We start from the raw sequence: 18,744 nt of genomic DNA on the forward strand, positions 1-18,744 counted from the left end.
TCCTGGTGTGCGCGTCGCGAGGAGGGCATGCAGAAGATTACCTGGTGTGTTGCTAGTATTTTACAGCACACATTTGCCAATCTACTACAACAAACAAACAGGATATGCGAATGAAAATTTAACCCAATGAATAATAATGAATAAAGAGTATTTGCTTCTCTCACTACTCTACATGTATAACATGCCTATATGTGCCCATTCAAACATTTGTATAGTATTTTAGTTACAAACAGATGGAAAAATATGTGACTATCAAATTATTAAAATGAATATAAAAAGTATTGGTTACTTTACATTTGGGAACACCCTGTAGTTATATTTTTTGTTTAAAAGTACTGTTCCACCCCTTGCATCAACACAATAGTCACAGAAAATGTGTATAATTAATATTTACATATGCTGGTCAAATATGGTTTTGATGCACGGGGGGGAACAATGTTCTTTAAAGCAAAATAGCTTTTATATGTATATAACAGGGTACGTAATTCTATTTAGAGCAAAAATTACCATTTTATGAAAAAATATTGAAAAATTTGACTTTAAGAAATAATCTCAAATATGTATTTTGATGGTATATGTAATTAAATACTTATTTCTTAGTGGTTTATTTTTCACTCTTGGAGTAGGCAAATTCATATAGAAAGTGTCCGAAGTCCTTTGATAAAAAAAAAAATAACATGATGATGAAAATTTTATTTTCTATCGATTTATGGAATAAAATTATGGGGTCACAGATTTCATTTTCGCGTAAAATTACATTACGCTACCCCTATCCCCAAATCACAAGATAGCGCAATTGAGTATTTTTTTCAGAATCTTCTCTTTTCTTCCATACATCTACCATTTTATTTTTCTTAGTACAATTTAATCAAAATACTCTTTAAGACTCGGTTAACTTTGGCAAAATCATTTCAGTGTAGAACTCAGGTTCTAATGTTTAGATTATATTAAATTTAAGAAAATATGACAAAATATACACCGCATTACCCTTTGCCCTGAATTACATTACTCTACCCCTATCCCAGATACAAAATGCGTAATTCAATAGATTTTTGTCGAGCCCGCTTGCGGAAACGAAGACATAGTTGTCCAAATGGCTGTTCGGTGTATGTGCATGCGTCCGTCTGTCCGGATTTGTTTGTCCGGACAATAACTTTGACATGCATGGAGCAATCTTGTTTATATTTGGCGTGAATGTTAACCTCAGTGAGACCGAGTGTCATGCACAAACCACGGGTTCCTATCTCAAAGGTCAAGGTCACACTTGGAGGTCAAAGGTTAAATTCAATAATGACTTTGTCCGGAGCCTTTCTTCTTCATGCATGGAGGGATTTTGATGTAACTTGGCACAAATGTTCACAACCATGTGATGGAGTGTCATGTGCAAGAACCAGGACCCTAGGTCTAAGGTCAAGGTCACACTTAGAGTTCAAAGGTGAGATACAAGAATGACTGTCCAGAAAATTTCTTTTTCATGCATGGAGGGATTTTGATGTAACTTGGCACAATTGTTCACCATCATGGGACAGAGTGTCATGTGCAAGAACCCAGAATCACTTCCCTTTCTTGTTACTATAATAGCTTATATTGTAAATTTTTTATTACTGGTCGTAGGGAAAAATCAAGACCACTTTTCTGTAGTACAATATGCATGTTACATCCAATTTTGAGGTGTATTTTGACCTATCTCTACTGGTAAGGATTTTTGTGTGGACTTGGATTTTTATGCCCCCAAAGGGAGGCATATAGTTTTTGAACCGTCTGTCGGTCTGTCTGTCCGCAATTTTCGTGTCCGGTCCATATCTTTGTCATCGATGGATGGATTTTCAAATAACTTGGCATGAATGTATACCACAGTAAGACGACGTGTCGCGCGCAAGACCCAGGCCCGTAGCTCAAAGGTCAAGGTCACACTTAGACGTTAAAGGATAGTGCATTGATGGGCGTGTCAGGTCCATATCTTTGTCATCGATGGATGGATTTTCAAATAACTTGGCATGAATGTGTACCACAGTAAGACGACGTGTCGCGCGCAAGACCCAGGTCTGTAGCTCAAAGGTCAAGGTCACACTTAGACGTTAAAGGATAGTGCATTGATGGGCGTGTCCGGTCCATATCTTTGTCATCGATGGATGGATTTTCAAATAACTTGGCATGAATGTGTACCACAGTAAGACGACGTGTCGCGCGCAAGACCCAGGTCCGTAGCTCAAAGGTCAAGGTCACACTTAGACGTTAAAGGATAGTGCATTGATGGGCGTGTCCGGTCCATATCTTTGTCATCGATGGATGGATTTTCAAATATCTTGGCATGAATGTGTACCACAGTAAGACGACGTGTCGCGCGCAAGACCCAGGTCCGTAGCTCAAAGGTCAAGGTCACACTTAGACGTTAAAGGATAGTGCATTGATGGGCGTGTCCGGTCCATATCTTTGTCATCGATGGATGGATTTTCAAATAACTTGGCATGAATGTGTACCACAGTAAGACGACGTGTCGCACGCAAGACCCAGGTCTGTAGCTCAAAGGTCAAGGTCACACTTAGACGTTAAAGGATAGTGCATTGATGGGCGTGTCCGGTCCATATCTTTGTCATCGATGGATGGATTTTCAAATAACTTGGCATGAATGTGTACCACAGTAAGACGACGTGTCGCACGCAAGTCCCAGGTCCGTAGCTCAAAGGTCAAGGTCACACTTAAACATTAAAGGTCATTTTTCATGATAGTGCATTGATGGGCGTGTCCGGTCCATATCATTGTCATTCATGCATGGATTTTAAAATAACTACGCATGAATGTGTGACACAGTAAGACAGTAAGACGACGTGTCGCGCGCAAGACCCAGCTCCGTAGGTCAAAGGTCCTTAACTCTAACATCGGCCATAACTATTCATTCAAAGTGCCATCGGGGGCATGTGTCATCCTATGGAGACAGCTCTTGTTTTTTAAAGATTTACTTCCCTTTGTTGTTACTATAAATAACGTATATTGTAACTTTTTGCAATCATTTTTCAATTGGCATAAATGTTTGCCTCAATGAAACTGGGTGTCATGTGCAACTCCTAGTCTTTTGACAGCTGGCAGGCTCGACATGTTGACTGTGGGCAACTAGTTTTATTTTATGTCTTGTGATAAAGACAAACACATTTTGAATTTTTTACAACTGCACAATGATTTTATTCAACATTAAAGATTGAAATGATTTATTTCGCAAGTTAATGGTAATACATGAACAGTCCAGTATCGATGCACATTTACAAAAATAGATAAGAAAATGACAGAATATAATTAAAATCCTTATTTGAATTATCTCAACCTTTTTATTAGTCCCCAGCCACAAATGGTGGGGGGGTTATAGGAATGGTGTCCTTCCGTCTGTCCGTAACACTTTCGTGTCCGCTCCATATCTCCTAAACCCCTTGAAGGATTTTCATGAAACTTGGGTCAAATGATCACCTCATCAAGACGATGTGCAGAACCCATGAGTCAGCCTTGTTGGCTCAAGGTCAAGGTCACAACTCAAGGTCAAAGGTTTGAGCCTTCCATTTTGTGTCCGGTCTATATCTCCTAAACCCCTAATTTTATAAAACTTGGGTCAAATGATCACCTCATCAAGACAATGTGCAGAACCCATGAGTCAGCCATGTCAACTCAAGGTCAAGGTCACAAATCAAGGTCAAAGGTTTGATCTCTGTATCACCTCATCAATGCGATGTGCAGAACTTATGAGTCAGCCATGCCGGCTCAAGGTCAAGGTCACAACTCAAGGTCAAAGCTTTGAGCCTTCCATTTCGTGTCTGCTCTATATCTCCTACACCCCTTGAAGGATTTTTATCAAACTTTGGTCAAATGATACCCTCATCAAGTTGATGTGCAGAACTTATGAGTCAGCCATGCCGGTTCAAGGTCAAGTTCACAACTTGGGGTGAAAGGTTTGAGCCTTCGATTTTGTGTCTGCTCTGTATGTCCTAATTCCCTTGAAGGATTCATATGAAACTTGGATCAAATGATCACCTCATCAATGCGATGTGCAGAACTTATGAGTCAGCCATGCTGGCTCAAGGTCAAGGTCACAACTTAGGGTCAAAGGTTTGAGCCTTCCATTTTGTGTCCACTCTGTATCTCCTAAACCCCTTGAAGGATTTTCATCAAACTTGGGTCAAATGATCACCTCATCAAGAACTCATGAGTCAGCCATGTCAACTCAAGGTCAAGGTCACAACTCAAGGTCAAAGGTTTGATCTCTGTATCTCATAAACCCCTTGAAGGATTTTCATGAAACTTGGATCAAATGATCACCTTATCAAGACATTATGCAGAATTCATGAGTCAGCCATGTCAGTTCAAGGTCAATGTCACAGCTTAAGGTCAAAGGTTTACCCTTTCACTATCCATAGCAGTGGCGGGGGATTTAGCTGTCTTTCAGACTGCCTTGTTTTAACAATTACCTGTTCAGAATTCCATCACAGGCCGCTATTTCCGTGACGTATTATCTGAGCATAGAACGAAATGAAATTTTATGCATGTAATAGCATAGAGGCAAGCAAATAGAATACAACTTTACAAAATTTAAAAAGCCCTAAGGTAATTTATATGATTATGCTTGAATAAACTTTATTAATTTATTTAACTTAATTTTACGTTTGGGAAATATTTCGATTGTTTGGAGAGTAGTCGGACACCCCGATTTCGAATAAAGTGCATCCTCTGTGAGTACCGCGGGAAACAAGGTATATTTGTTATGCGGAGGCTGTTGCTCAGAAAAGGTTAATTTATTTAGTAAATTGGCTAGAACAGGAACACCATCCTTTGCAAAGAGGTTTTAGCTCTCCAGATATTGTGTGTAAAGAAGGTTCTCCTTGTATTCAAAGACACGTAATAGAAACATATTCCATATGTAGTTCTTTTTCCTAACAGTAGAAACCTGTCTAACACCACAAATATGAGTAAATATTTTGCTAAAACTTATATATTCCACGAAATATATACATATAAAAAAATGTTTTGGGTTTAGCGCTGATTTCTATGTTATGGCGGGAAGTTAACCTAGTCAGTGTTCCTGGATTCTGTATTCTCAACAAGTAACTTCAAACTTCACCACATAAATCAGAGTTGGAGGACGAATGATTTCTGACACGTGCCTCCTATCAAGTCGTCATGCCATACCCGGGGATCGAACTTACGATTCATAATTCTGTGCTCCTTCTATTGAGCTCAGTGGGTGGGGTAAAAGAAAGAAAGAAAATAGCGGTTGTGACTGAGACTGTCTGTAATTCAACAGTGGTTGATTGTTAAACATGTTTAATTCTATGTTGCCATTATCTATATGTGCGACTCAAGAATCTTAGTCCCATGTGGTTCTGGGACGATCTGTGTATGAAAAGAATTGGAACCACTGCCTTACCCTTGCATGATCGTAAGAGGCGACTAGAGGGTCTTAACACTTGGTTTTGCTGTAACTCTGTATTCCAGCAGGTATGCAAATTTTGATTCCATACCTCATGTTTTTATATTGATGTAAATGAGATGTGAAACCAAAACTTGTAGTCCTGTTTGGCGCCATATAACCTATACTGTGTTGGTGTGCAGTAAAACCCAAATAAATAAATAACAAGAATCATAACTTTGTACGTAGGACTAGAGGCTCAAACTTGCAACCCCTGCTTTTGTATTTACCTGATATTAGGATTTGTACAGGCACGTTTATATATGTAGGGTTTCACTTTTTATTTTAATAAGCGTCTTAGGTGTCAAAATTCAGAATGTTACAATTTTCAACATTCATCCAAAGTTTGTAAGGATACGCTAACAGGTATAATGTAACCTAGGGATAGTATCTCTTACATCATGATTCCAGAAATTATAGAAGTTATGATTTATTTCAAATAGCGCCTGTCATATAAAATACCAAAAGAATGAAAAATAAACTCTGACCTTTAAAACAGAATTCTGCCGTCAATATATGTGAACATTTGCGTAGAACAGGTAATTTACCGGGCAAGCCCATGGCAACTAATCTTATGGTGCGTGCTTGCAAGCATGCTTAGGGAGTGTTAGGGATAATAAAAAGAAAAACAAGATCCAAACAACCTTTACCCCCATGGCGGGTCAGCTAAGTCAATGGTCATACGTCTGAAATAACAAACTTTAAAATATTTGAATTATCTCAACCTTTTTATTAGTCCCCAGCCACAAATGGTGGGGGGTTATAGGAATGGTGTCCTTCCGTCTGTCCGTAACACTTTCGTGTCCGCTTTATATCTCCTAAACCCCTTGAAGGATTTTCATGAAACTTGGGTCAAATGATCACCTCATCAAGACGATGTGCAGAACCCATAAGTCAGCCTTGTTGGCTCAAGGTCAAGGTCACAACTCAAGGTCAAAGGTTTGAGCCTTCCATTTGAACAGGTAATTTACCGGGCAAGCCCATGGCAACTAATCTTATGGTGCGTGCTTGCAAGCATGCTTAGGGAGTGTTAGGAATAATAAAAAGAAAAACAAGATCCAAACAACCTTTACCCCCATGGCGGGTCAGCTAAGTCAATGGTCATACGTCTGAAATAACAAACTTTGAAATATTTGAACTTGTATAATATTGAACTATGATATTTTACAATAATTATGTCTCCCACCACACAGTGGTGTGGGAGACATATTGATTTACTCCAGTCTGTGTGTGTGTCTGTCACAAAGCTTGTCCGCACTCTAAGTCAAACATTTCTCATCCGATTTTCACCAAACTTGAACAAAATGTGTTTGACCATAAGACCTCGGCCAAGTTCGATAACTAGCCAAATCGGTCCAGGCGTCTTGGAGTTATGGCCCTTGAATTACCAAAAATCGGTCTTTTTACACTTGTCCGCACTCTAATTCGAATATTTCTCATTCAATCTTCACCAAACTTAAACAAAATGTGTTTGACCATGAGACCTTGGCCAAGTTTGATAACTAGCCAAATCGGTCTAGGTATTTTGGAGTTACGGCCCTTGAATTATCGAAAAATTGGCCTTTTTACTCATGTCCGCACTCTTAATCAAACATTTCTCAGCGGATCTTCACCAAACTTGAACAATTTGTGTTTGACCATGAGACCTTGGCCAAGTTCAATAACTAGCCAAACCGGTCCAGGCATTTTGGAGTTACGGCCCTTGAATTATCGAAAAATCAACCTTTTTACAAACTTTGAAATATTTGAACTTGTATAATATTGAACTATGATATTTTACAATAATTATGTCTCCCACCACACAGTGGTGTGGGAGACATATTGATTTACTCCAGTCTGTGTGTGTGTCTGTCACAAAGCTTGTCCGCACTCTAAGTCGAACATTTCTCATCCGATCTTCACCAAACTTGAACAAAATGTGTTTGACCATGAGACCTCGGCCAAGTTCGATACTAGCCAAATCAGTCCAGGCATTTTAGAGTTACGGCCCTTGAATTACCGAAACAATCCGTCTGTTTACTCTTGTCCGCTCTCTAAGTCGAACATTTCTCATCCGATCTTCACCAAACTTGAACAAAATGTGTTTGACCATAAGACCTTACCCAAATTCGATAACTAGCCAAATCCGCCCAGGCACTTTTGATTTATGGCCCTTGAATTACTGATTGGATCCACTCATCCAGACCATCTAATTGGATCCACTCGTCTAAAACATCTAGAGAAACTAACATTTTTCATAGGGGCAGTTGTGGGAGACATGCGCTTTTCTCAAAAGCATCTCTAGGTATATTTGAAATGTGAAAACTCAATTGCATAAATTTCTCATTTTAGCTGTGTATTACAACGGAAAACTTGTTTATTAGTATTTTGAATAAGAAAAAGATGCAAAAATAATCATTATTGTAAAGAAATATATTTAAAGCGATTTAAAAAAAATAACATGATCAGTATTTTACGCAAAGTTGTCGCATTGGCATATGTATAAAATCTGCATTGAAACCATTTCACACCGGTCGCCAGTTTTAAAGTTAAAAAGACCTCTTTTGAAAAGAAACCCTCTTTCTCACTTACCAAGATTCGTTTCACGTCTGTGGTGAGCCTCTGATGAATGAGAGTGTAAAATACTAAGATTTGAAAAGAGATATATCAGAAAAACATGTAAATTAAGCTATGTTGGGATTTGGGGGTAGGGGTAGTGTAATGTATTTTTACGCGAAAATGAATTCAGTGACCTCATAATTTTATTCCATAAATCGATAGAAAATAAAATTTTCATCATCATGTTAGTTTTTTTTAAAATTCTATTGTTTGGATTTTACATGAGACAAGATTAAAGCAAACTTCAAAACTCAACGTCATATTTGTCGCTCTGACGTCACTTTAACGTAAATATCGACTTTTACGTTAAAATGATCTCCATAAATTATACACCATTTTAAAGACATTTTCAAATGAAAGTATTTGTTGAATGAACAGAACAATTTACAAAAATCGTCTGAAGGACGTGAAATCGCGGTCCATCAGAAATGGACGTAAATGGTCGTTTTTGAAAGTTTGCAGAGAAAAAAGTTACAGAAATATCAAAAAGTAAAATACGCAGTCTATGAGGAATTAATTTGCTGAATTTCATATTAATCAACATTTCGAAATGAAATCCAATAACTTCAAATTAGGCGCATTCCACCTTAATTATGAGATTTTTATGGACTCTGACAATAAGGGTAGATAACTTTTGACTGAATTTATGACAAATTCCCTCCCATTATTTTATGTAAATGAATATACCTCGGCAGCATCTAATGAGATTGGTTTTAAATGTTATTTATGTCTTCCAGGGTAAGGTCATGCTAGTACAAAAATGCAGCATTTGAGCCTTAAAATGACCCTCAAACTTGGTATGGAGATTGGCCCTGACTAGTATGTGACCCATAGGTTAAAAGGGACTGTTACAAGAAAATATTTATCCTGATGATATTTAATGTGTATGCCTTTGATATCTATGTCAAAACTTGATCTTATCATTAAGAGCAATGGTACTCAGGTCAGTGATATAGGGCCATCATGACCCCCTTGTTTAAGATACAGCCTTGAAATTTAGGTGACATGAACAGTTTTGAACACCGATTTTAAAACAGACTTTCAGTGACCATGAATATGACCTACTGACCTACTTTCTTAATATTTTAGCATCAGTTTGACATTTGCAACATGTATCTTATATTACCTCAGGTGAGCGATCCAGGGTCATCATGACCCTCTTGTATGAATGTTTCGTTGGTTCAGTATTTTCTGACAATGGTTGATGCTTGAAGCATAAAGCTCATGAAATATGTTATAAGCTTTTTCAACACAATGATACAGTTGCACTGTTTTATATATGATAGGAATGTCTACTGAGTATGCAATACAATGAAACGTTTTGAAATTTCAGTGACTTTCACAATTATTTCAAGCAATGCTTAAATAAGAGCTCCTTGATAAAATTGGCACAAATAAAAAAAAAACCCATCTTGATATAATTCAATATATGGTATCTAAATGCAAGGAAATGTGTCATTTATATTGCATTTTGCAAAAAAACCCATAACCTGGGAGGGGACACCCGTACCATACCCACCCCATCAATGTCTCACGGCGCCCCAATATCAGAGGCCTCGCGACGTGTCTGCACTCTTGTGACAGCTCCAGTTTTATGCAAGGTGGAGAAGTTCGAAAATTTAAATAAGTAGGTAATAAAATCATTGATTATACAAAAGTAACTCCACCCTTATTTCAGAATCATTACAAATGTGATTTCCTTTTCATAAATCTCAGGTACCGTAACATTAGAAATTTCGGTCATGATACCTGGCAAAGTAGATATTCATGTAAAATTATCATGATTTCAAAAGCAGTTCAGCTTATCACTGTATGGTTGGTGAGACAGTATTCAAAATGTACCACATTTACATTTCTATAGCGACACATAAATTAATTGATCAAAATGGCAAACATAAAAACTTAGCAAAAAAGTATGTAACATTAATTTCTGACTAGATTGAATTTTATCTGTCCTATTTTTTTTTCTTTGTGGACAGAAGCAGTTTCATCTGTGGATGTCTTGCTATCTGTGATTTTGAAATGTAAGTGCTGGTGGTATTTACTCATTGTGTTAGAAAAATGAATTTGCATTTTAAGGTTTTTGTATGGTTTATGAAATATTACAGAATTTGTGAAGGTAAGTGGTTGTGTCAGAAAGAGGAATTTAATTTATATATGATTTTTAGCTCCACTTTTCGGAGAATAGGGGTGCTATTCTACTCGCCCTGGCGTCGGCATGAGCTTCCTTGGTTAAAGTTTTTCGGCAACCTTTGTTTTTCTTTGTTACTATTGCTTATATCTTACTGTAACTTCATATTAACATTGTTCAGCATGCAAACAAAGTATGTGCAGTGGCTGGGCCCATTATACCCAAGGTCAAGGTCACCAAGGTGTTATACTTAGGTTATTTCTAAGGTTAAAGTTTTTCGGAATCCTTTGCATTTCTGTCATATCTTTGTTACTATTGCTTATATCTTACTGTAACTTCACATAAACATTGCCCAGCATAAAAACAAAGTATGTGCAGGGGCTGGACTAATTATACATAAAGTCAAGGTCACCAAGTTGTTATTAACGTGAAATTTTTTTCGGCAACCTTTGTTTTTCTGTCATATCTTTGTTATTATTGCTTGTATCTTACTGTTACTTCACATAAACATTGTCCAGCATACTAAGTATGTGCAGGGGCTGGGCCCATTATACCCAAGGTCAAGGTCACCAAATTGTTATACTTGGAATTATTTTCATGTTAATTTTTTTCAAAATCTTTGTTTATAGACATATCTTTGGTACTTTAAAAGATAATGACTTGAAATTAAAAATATTTCTTTATAATCATCTGCATGTGTGGTTACAATCCCCATAACTTTAATTGTATTTTTAGCTCGACTATTCATAGAATAGTAGAGCTATTGGACTCGCCCATGCGTCGGCGTCCGCGTCGGCGTCCGCGTCCCGATTTGGTTAAGTTTTTGTATGTAAGCTGGTATCTCAGCAACCACTTGTGGGAATGGATTGAAACTTCACACACTTATTCACTGTGATAAACTGACTTACATTGCACAGGTTCCATAACTCTGTTTTGCCTTTTTACAAAATTATGCCCCTTTTTTGACTTAGAAATTTTTGGTTAAGGTTTTGTATGTAAGCTGGTATCTCAGTAACCACTTGTGGGAATGGATTGAAACTTCACACACTTATTTACTGTGATAAACTGACTTACATTGCACAGGTTCCATAACTCTATTTTGCTTTTTATGCCCCCACTTTGGGGGGGGGCATATAGATTTGCTCTTGTCCGTCCGTCCTTCCGTCCGTCCGTCCTTCCGAAAATGTTGTGTCGCGCGTAGCTCTGAAAGTATTTGACGTAGAGTCACAAAACTTTACAGGAATGTTGGTCAGCATGTGTAGTTGTGCACCTGGGGTTTCGCGTCCGGATTCATTCAGTCGTGTAGAAGTTATGGCCCCGGACTTTGTAAAAATTGGTCATTTTAATGTTGTGTCGTGCCTAGCTCCAAAAGTATATGACCTAGAGTCACAAAACTTTACAGGCATGTTGGTCAGCATGTGTAGTTGTGCACCTGGGGTTTCGCGTCCGGATTCATCCAGACATGTAGGAGTTATGGCCCCTGACTTAGTAAAAAATTGGTTATTTTAATGTTGTGTCGCGCATAGCTCCAAAAGTATTTGACCTAGAATCACCAAAGTTTACAGGAATGTTGGTCAGCATGTGTAGTTGTGCACCTGGGGTTTCACGTCCGGATTCATGCAGTATTGTAGAAGTTATGGCCCCTGACTTTGTAAAAATTGGTCATTTTAATGTTGTGTCGTGCCTAGCTCCAAAAGTATATGACCTAGAGTCACAAAACTTTACAGGCATGTTGGTCAGCATGTGTAGTTGTGCACCTGGGGTTTTTCGCTTCCGGATTCATCCAGACATGTAGGAGTTATGGCCCCTGACTTAGTAAAAAATTGGTTATTTTAATGTTGTGTCGCGCATAGCTCCAAAAGTATTTGACCTAGAATCACCAAAGTTTACAGGAATGTTGGTCAGCATGTGTAGTTGTGCACCTGGGGTTTCACGTCCGGATTCATGTAGTCTTGTAGAAGTTATGGCCCCTGACTTTGTAAAAATTGGTCATTTTAATGTTGTGTCGTGCCTAGCTCCAAAAGTATATGACCTAGAGTCACAAAACTTTACAGGCATGTTGGTCAGCATGTGTAGTTGTGCACCTGGGGTTTTGCGTCCGGATTCATCCAGTCATTTAGGAGTTATGGCCCCTGACTTAGTAAAAAATTTGTCATTTTAATGTTGTGTCGCGCATAGCCCCAAAAGTATTTGACCTAGAATCACCAAAGTTTACAGGAATGTTGGTCAGCATGTGTAGTTGTGCACCTGGGGTTTCGCATCTGGATTCATTCAGTATTGTAGGAGTTCTGGCCCCTGACTAATGTCATGTAGTGGGGGCATCTGTGTCCCATGGACACATTTCTAGTTTACAAAATTATGCCCCTTTTTCGACTTAGAATTTTTTGGTTAAGGTTTTGTATGTAAGCTGGTATCTCAGTACTCACTAATGGGAATGGATTGATACTTCACACACTTGTTCACTGTCATGATCTGACATGCACAAAGCAGGTCCCATAACTGTATTTTGCTTTTTTACAAAATTATGCCCCTTTTTCAACATAGAAATTTTTGGTTAAGTTTTTGGATGTAAGCTGGTATCTCAGTATCCACTAATGGGAAAGGATTGAAACTTCACACACTAGTTCACTGTCATGAGCTGATAAGCACTATGCAGGTTCCATAACCCTATTTTACTTTTTTACTAAATTATGCCCCTTTTTCGACTTTCTTATTCATTCAAGCGACAAGGCTGTTAAATAGTCGAGCGTTGCTGTCCTCCGACAGCTCTTGTTGATAGAATTATGCCCCTTTCATACTTAAAGTTTTTTGGCAATCTTTGCTTTCTGGATATAACTTTAGTACAATATAAGATAATGACTTCTTGTATCTTCCTTTTAAAGTAGAGGTCTCTTATTGAGACATAAATTTATTTTACTGTCAAATCGCCAAATAGTGGAGCGCACTGTCTTACGGACAGCTCTTGTTAACATTGTTATGAAAATTTGACGACATTTTTGGACAAGTACCCATTGAAAGAAATAGAAAGTTAGTAGGTGAGTCAAAAATCTTTTTGGGAATAGGTACTTGTCCAAATTTATCCAGTATTGTATATAACCTTGTTTACTTAGTAATCTTTTTATTATAAGCTTACATCTTTCTTTGAAAAAAAAGGATAAACAACCAGACAGACACTTTGAAGTCCTTCTGTTTTTAAAATTCAATCTTATAAATGTATACTGAAACATCTTAAGTGTTATTGATGATTGGTGTTTTATTATCCCCCGACGAAAGTCGGAGGGATATAGTTTTGGCGTTGTCTGTCCGTCCGTCCTTCTTTCCGTCCGTCCTTCCGTCTTTCCGTCCGTCCGTCCGTCCGGAGCCATATCTAGGAAATGGTCGGGAATATTTATTTAAAACTTCATATACATGTTCACCACAATGAGTTCTTGTGGCCCGTCAAGTTTCAGTCAGATTGCCCAAGTAACACCAGAGTTATGGCCCTTAGAAGTTTCTAGTGTTAACTATATAGGGTACTATAAATATGGCAATTTCTGCATCATAACTTTTGATATATTTGACCTAGAACTATGAAACTTAAACAGAATTTAGATCACCATAATCTGGTTGTGTACACACAATTTCATTTGGATTTATTTGTAAATTGAGAGTTATTGCCCTTTAATTGTATAAAAATCCACATATTTGTACATAACAAACTTACCATTTGGTAGAATTTCATTAAATTTCTTTCATTCTTTTCCATGAACATTTATTGTAAACATGTGAAGTTGTGTACCCACACCTGGTCACCCCCTTACCTTGATCACACACACCCCCCCCCCCCCCCCCCCCCCCCCCCCCCCAAAAAAAAAAAAAAAATCATTACTTACTTTAGATTTTTTTCAAACAAACTTCATATACATGTTCACCACTATGAGGTTATGGGGCCCATCAAGTTTCAGACAGATTGCCCAAAAAACACCAGAGTTATGGCCCTTAGAAGTTTAGGGTACTATAGATCTATAGATATGCCAATTTCTGCATCATAACTTTTGATATATTTGACCTAGAACTATGAAACTTTAACAGAATTTAGAGCACTATAATGTGGTTGTGCACAGACAATTTTGGAGGGATTTCTTTTTGTAACTTCGGAGTTATTGCCCTTTAATTGTCTAAAAATCAACATATTTGTACATAACAAACTTACCATTTGGCAGAATTTCATTAAATTTCTTTCATTCTTTTCTGTGAACATTTATTATAAACATGTGAAGTTGCGCACCCACACCTGGTCACCCACTTGCCTTGGTCACACACCCCCCCCCCCCCCCCCCCCCCCCCCCCCCCCCCCTCCCAATTTTTTTTTTTTTTTTTCATTTCTTATTTTAGTTTTTTTTTCAAACCTTTCAAGTTGTACCATTCCCCCACCTCACTTCTCCACCCAGTCATGCCCACCACTGATCATCCACCCCTCCCACTCCAACTTCACCCTTTTACCTTTTTTTTTTTTTTTCATTTTTAATTTTCAATCAATATTTATAATCAACATGTGAAATTTTGTTTCCTCTCCCGTTCCCCTGCACCCCCACCCTCTAAAAAAATATATATTTCCATTCCTTTTTTTTTTTTTTTAAATGTTCAAACCTTCAACATGTTAAGTTGTGACTGCACAAACCTTGCCCTCAGCCATGTTCAAGATATCTTACCTGTGTTCTCTTAAGGACATCTGATCTTTTAAGTTCAAATGTACATGTAAAACAGCAACACCTGGTGCCAAACCACTCAAAGACAATATTTCATTCCAGTTAAACTTCAAGCTCACATTTCAATTAACTGCATTTAATTTTAAAAGCTAACCTTATTACAGTAAGCATATCCCATTCAAAATAAATTCTTTAGTCAGGATCAAAGTATCATACATTTATTATGTACTCTTTAATTAAACATGTGTTTTCTGTTAAATTGATTTTGACTAATGAAATTATTTGCTTCTTATTAACATCCTTAACTTTTTGCTGGATATATCTTTTTGCCATTCCTCACCACAAACCCTTTCGGCGGGGGATACCAATTCATCGAATTTGCTTGTTCATTAGCAGCTTTTATTGTCCATTTAAAGGTGACACAGATAAAGTATAGACTTTAAAGAAGAGTAAACTATGCAAAGAGTATTACAAAGAAAAATGATGTTGCTTTGAATAGGATAATCCAATGTTGTTACAGTGCTTTACATTTGTTTGATTCCCAGTATGTATTGCTTCTCTTCAAGTTTGTATTCAGAAGAAAGTGTTTTAAGGGTTCATATACAGTATTTCAACTATGTAGGGAAATAAATAATATTTGAATAAAATGAAACATTAGATAACAAGCTCTGTCAGTCTTTATCATTAATATACTAATAAAAGGTGTCATGCATGCAGAGCTTTTTATGCATATCTTTCAGGCAGCATAGATTTTTTGCCTGTTTATTGCAAGTACATGAAATCTATTAATGCGAGATGAGCTTCACTGAGTATTGTGAAAAAATTCTCCCAGTGTGGAGCCATGATTGCTCATGAAGAAATTTAATTTCACATAGCTGGAAACTTAATAAGAGAACGCCTGATAAATGGATCATCATCTCTATCATATCATAATTGGTTTGCATGTGAATACCTTAATTGGTGAAGCACATACCCCTGTTGGTGTAATTTGCATGAAGTTATAATAGAGATACTGAATTTTATTGAAAATATGCAAAAACTTACTTTGATAGTTTCTTTAATTACCTGTGAAGTGACTTTAAAAGTGATTTTAAATTTTAAACTATCAAGATCATCTGATGGTGCTAATGGTGCATAAATATTAATTTCACTGCAGAAAATGCAAATTTTTGATGGTAGAAATGTCCTCTGAACTATCCAAGTATGTAATTTTCTAAATACTGTGACTTAGTTTACTTAAATAGAAGTTACTTAACGTTAAAATTTCTGTTGCAGAAAATATTAAAGGTATACATTTCTTACTTCATTTTTAACTGGAAGAACATTTATCATAACTTTTGTATAACAGATTTAACTCGAAGATGTACATCACTTTACATTTAATTAATCTGTTTTAGATCATATGAGGAGGGTAGGCAGTTTTCAATATTACATGACAGTGGAAAGTGAAAATTGATTCATAGGAAATACTCTGTTGAATCCTGCTTTACATGGAATTACCTGTTACCAGTTGTGTTGAAACTGGGACATTGTTTTATATGGAGTTATCTGTTACAGGTGTTATTGGAAGGGGAACATTATTTTACATGAAATTATCTTTTGCAGGTCACATTGAAATGTGAATGGGAATTATCTATTACAGGTCGTTATGAAATACAATTTTTTTTTACATATATTTATATTACAGATCTGAAAGGTGAATATTATATTATATGTCAGTCATTACCTATTACAAGTCACATTAGAAGGTGAATGAAGTTTTCCCCTACTTCTGATATTGCAAAGTGAACATGACATTTAACTTTGAATTTCCTATTTCAGGTCATTTTAGAAGGTGAACATTACCATGGACACATACAGGAAATAAGTGCTGAAGATAACACTGCTGTTGTATTCATACATGAACTTGGAGAGAAGTATGTTCAAATTTTCTTGTCATTTACCCAGAACACTTTAATAATATCAGAAAGAAGAAAGCATAAAATACAACCAAGCAAAATGATAGTAAACTCAATTTGATTGAGTCTGTTCATGAGAGGTAATGAAGAGTGCAACACCCAGTATGCCCCTTGCACTGGCTTAAGTGAAATTCTACAAAGTTGAATGAACTCCATGATCCCAAAAGACAAGAAAATATAGCAACACTGAATTCAAGTATGGGGAGACATTTTTCTGCCACCACACACAGTACTTGCAGATTCCTGTTGTGATAGTTAATAAAATCTGTAAGAAGATCCCTTGGAAGCATAGAATGCAACCAAGCAAAATGGTAGGACTTGGTTTGACTGAGTCTGCTCACATATGGTTATGTAAAGTGCAACACTCTTCATGCCCCCTAGCAATGACTCAAGTGGAATTCCATCACACAGAAATCGAATGTCATCGAATGATGACAAAGGACCAGAAAATAAAACAAACTGACTCCCAAGTTTCCATTTCCTGGCAGATGATATTGTTCATTTAAATTTGTTTGAAGTTACTGTTCAAACTCCTAAAACAGCTGGATGTAAAATGTATTCTTGTCATAAATTAAAGGCTAAACGGCACAGTGGGTATTGAATTCTTTTAATGCATTTCTTGCCCTTCAGTGAGGGTTCAACACCAGAAATACCTACTTTTAAATGTGGGGGCCCTCCTCAGACTTTGGCATCTCACTCAATGCAACCAGATTTAGCATAACTGTCACATTATTTATTACCACATAAGTTGCCATCAAGGGATATTAATATTACATGGCACAAATGTTCCCCATAATGAGACAATGTAAAAAGGCACTTGTTTATTACAATAATTGCAGCATTAAACTTTCAAGACTTAGTGTTGATATTGGTCACTTAGTATGACAACACATTCTGTCAATGCTAGCTAAAATTAATATTAATAAATAATAAAAAAAATACTGTAAAAGCAGAAATTTTTGCCAGGGTTTAATTTTCGCTATATTTGTGAGGCCCTATATCTCGTGAAAATTAATCCTCGCGTAAATGTTCACCATTAGTATCATTCTAATTCAAGCAGGATACCATTTTTACAATTTCACGAATATTAATTCTTGTCAAGTGAAAATAATTTATATAAGGTTACAACACACTAAATAGCTGTTCTTCTTTATTCTATATAAAATAGACATATTTCCAACAGCCGCAGTAGCCTGCCCGCCTCGCTCAATAGGGAGAGCGCAGATCTATGGATCTCAGGGTCATGAGTTTGAGCCCCGGGCGAGGGGTATATTCTCCGTGACCTAATTGATAAAAGATGTGTCTGAAATCATTTGTCCTCCAGCTCTGATTCATATAGGGAAGTAGGCAGTTACTTTCAAAGACCAGGTTTGTACTGGTACAGAATCCAGGAACACTGGTTAGTTAACTGCCTGCCCTTACATAACTGAAATACTGTTAAAAACATCGTTAAACCCAAAACAAACAAACAGTGGCCGCAGCACACATCAGGACCCATTTTAAATGTCTGCAACTTACATTTTCTTGAAGAATATCGTCAGTGCTGAATAAAAATCTGAGAAAAAGTGGGGTCATGTTTGATGCAATAAAAATATATTCAGTCAAACACACAAACTGCAAAATAAACTAAAAAATGAGACCCCAAATTGTAGTGGTGGTGTATGATCTAAGTTTCCATGAAAAATTTTGTAATGTTGTTATTTCATTTTGAAAATGCTACCTACATGTCAGGCATAGATCTATCATGTGATTTTAGTAAAAAAAATCGCAATTTGAAAGAAAAAAGGAAAATTATATAAGCTCTACGGAGCAAAAAAACTGAGGACTAATTGTATTTGCCATTATATGCAACTACATTTTCCTTTTTAGAGTCTGTATGGCAATAACAGAAGTATTCATGCAGCAGAATTTTTTGCAGTT

At 36.9% G+C, this 18,744-nt stretch overlaps 1 protein-coding gene across 2 annotated transcripts in view; it reads left to right on the forward strand.

The window, feature by feature from the left end:
* LOC123556454 (OTU domain-containing protein 4-like) overlaps nucleotides 1-18,744 on the forward strand; it is a 104,349-nt gene that overhangs the window by 59,430 nt on the left and 26,175 nt on the right. For both annotated transcript variants that reach the window (XM_053542675.1, XM_053542674.1), the window contains exon 11: nucleotides 16,688-16,782. In XM_053542675.1, the coding sequence (XP_053398650.1) occupies nucleotides 16,688-16,782 (95 nt within the window). The remainder of the gene's footprint in view (nucleotides 1-16,687; nucleotides 16,783-18,744) is intronic.

This window comes from Mercenaria mercenaria, chromosome 5 (genome assembly GCF_021730395.1).
Source record: "Mercenaria mercenaria strain notata chromosome 5, MADL_Memer_1, whole genome shotgun sequence".
NCBI classification, from domain to species: Eukaryota; Metazoa; Mollusca; class Bivalvia; order Venerida; family Veneridae; genus Mercenaria; species Mercenaria mercenaria.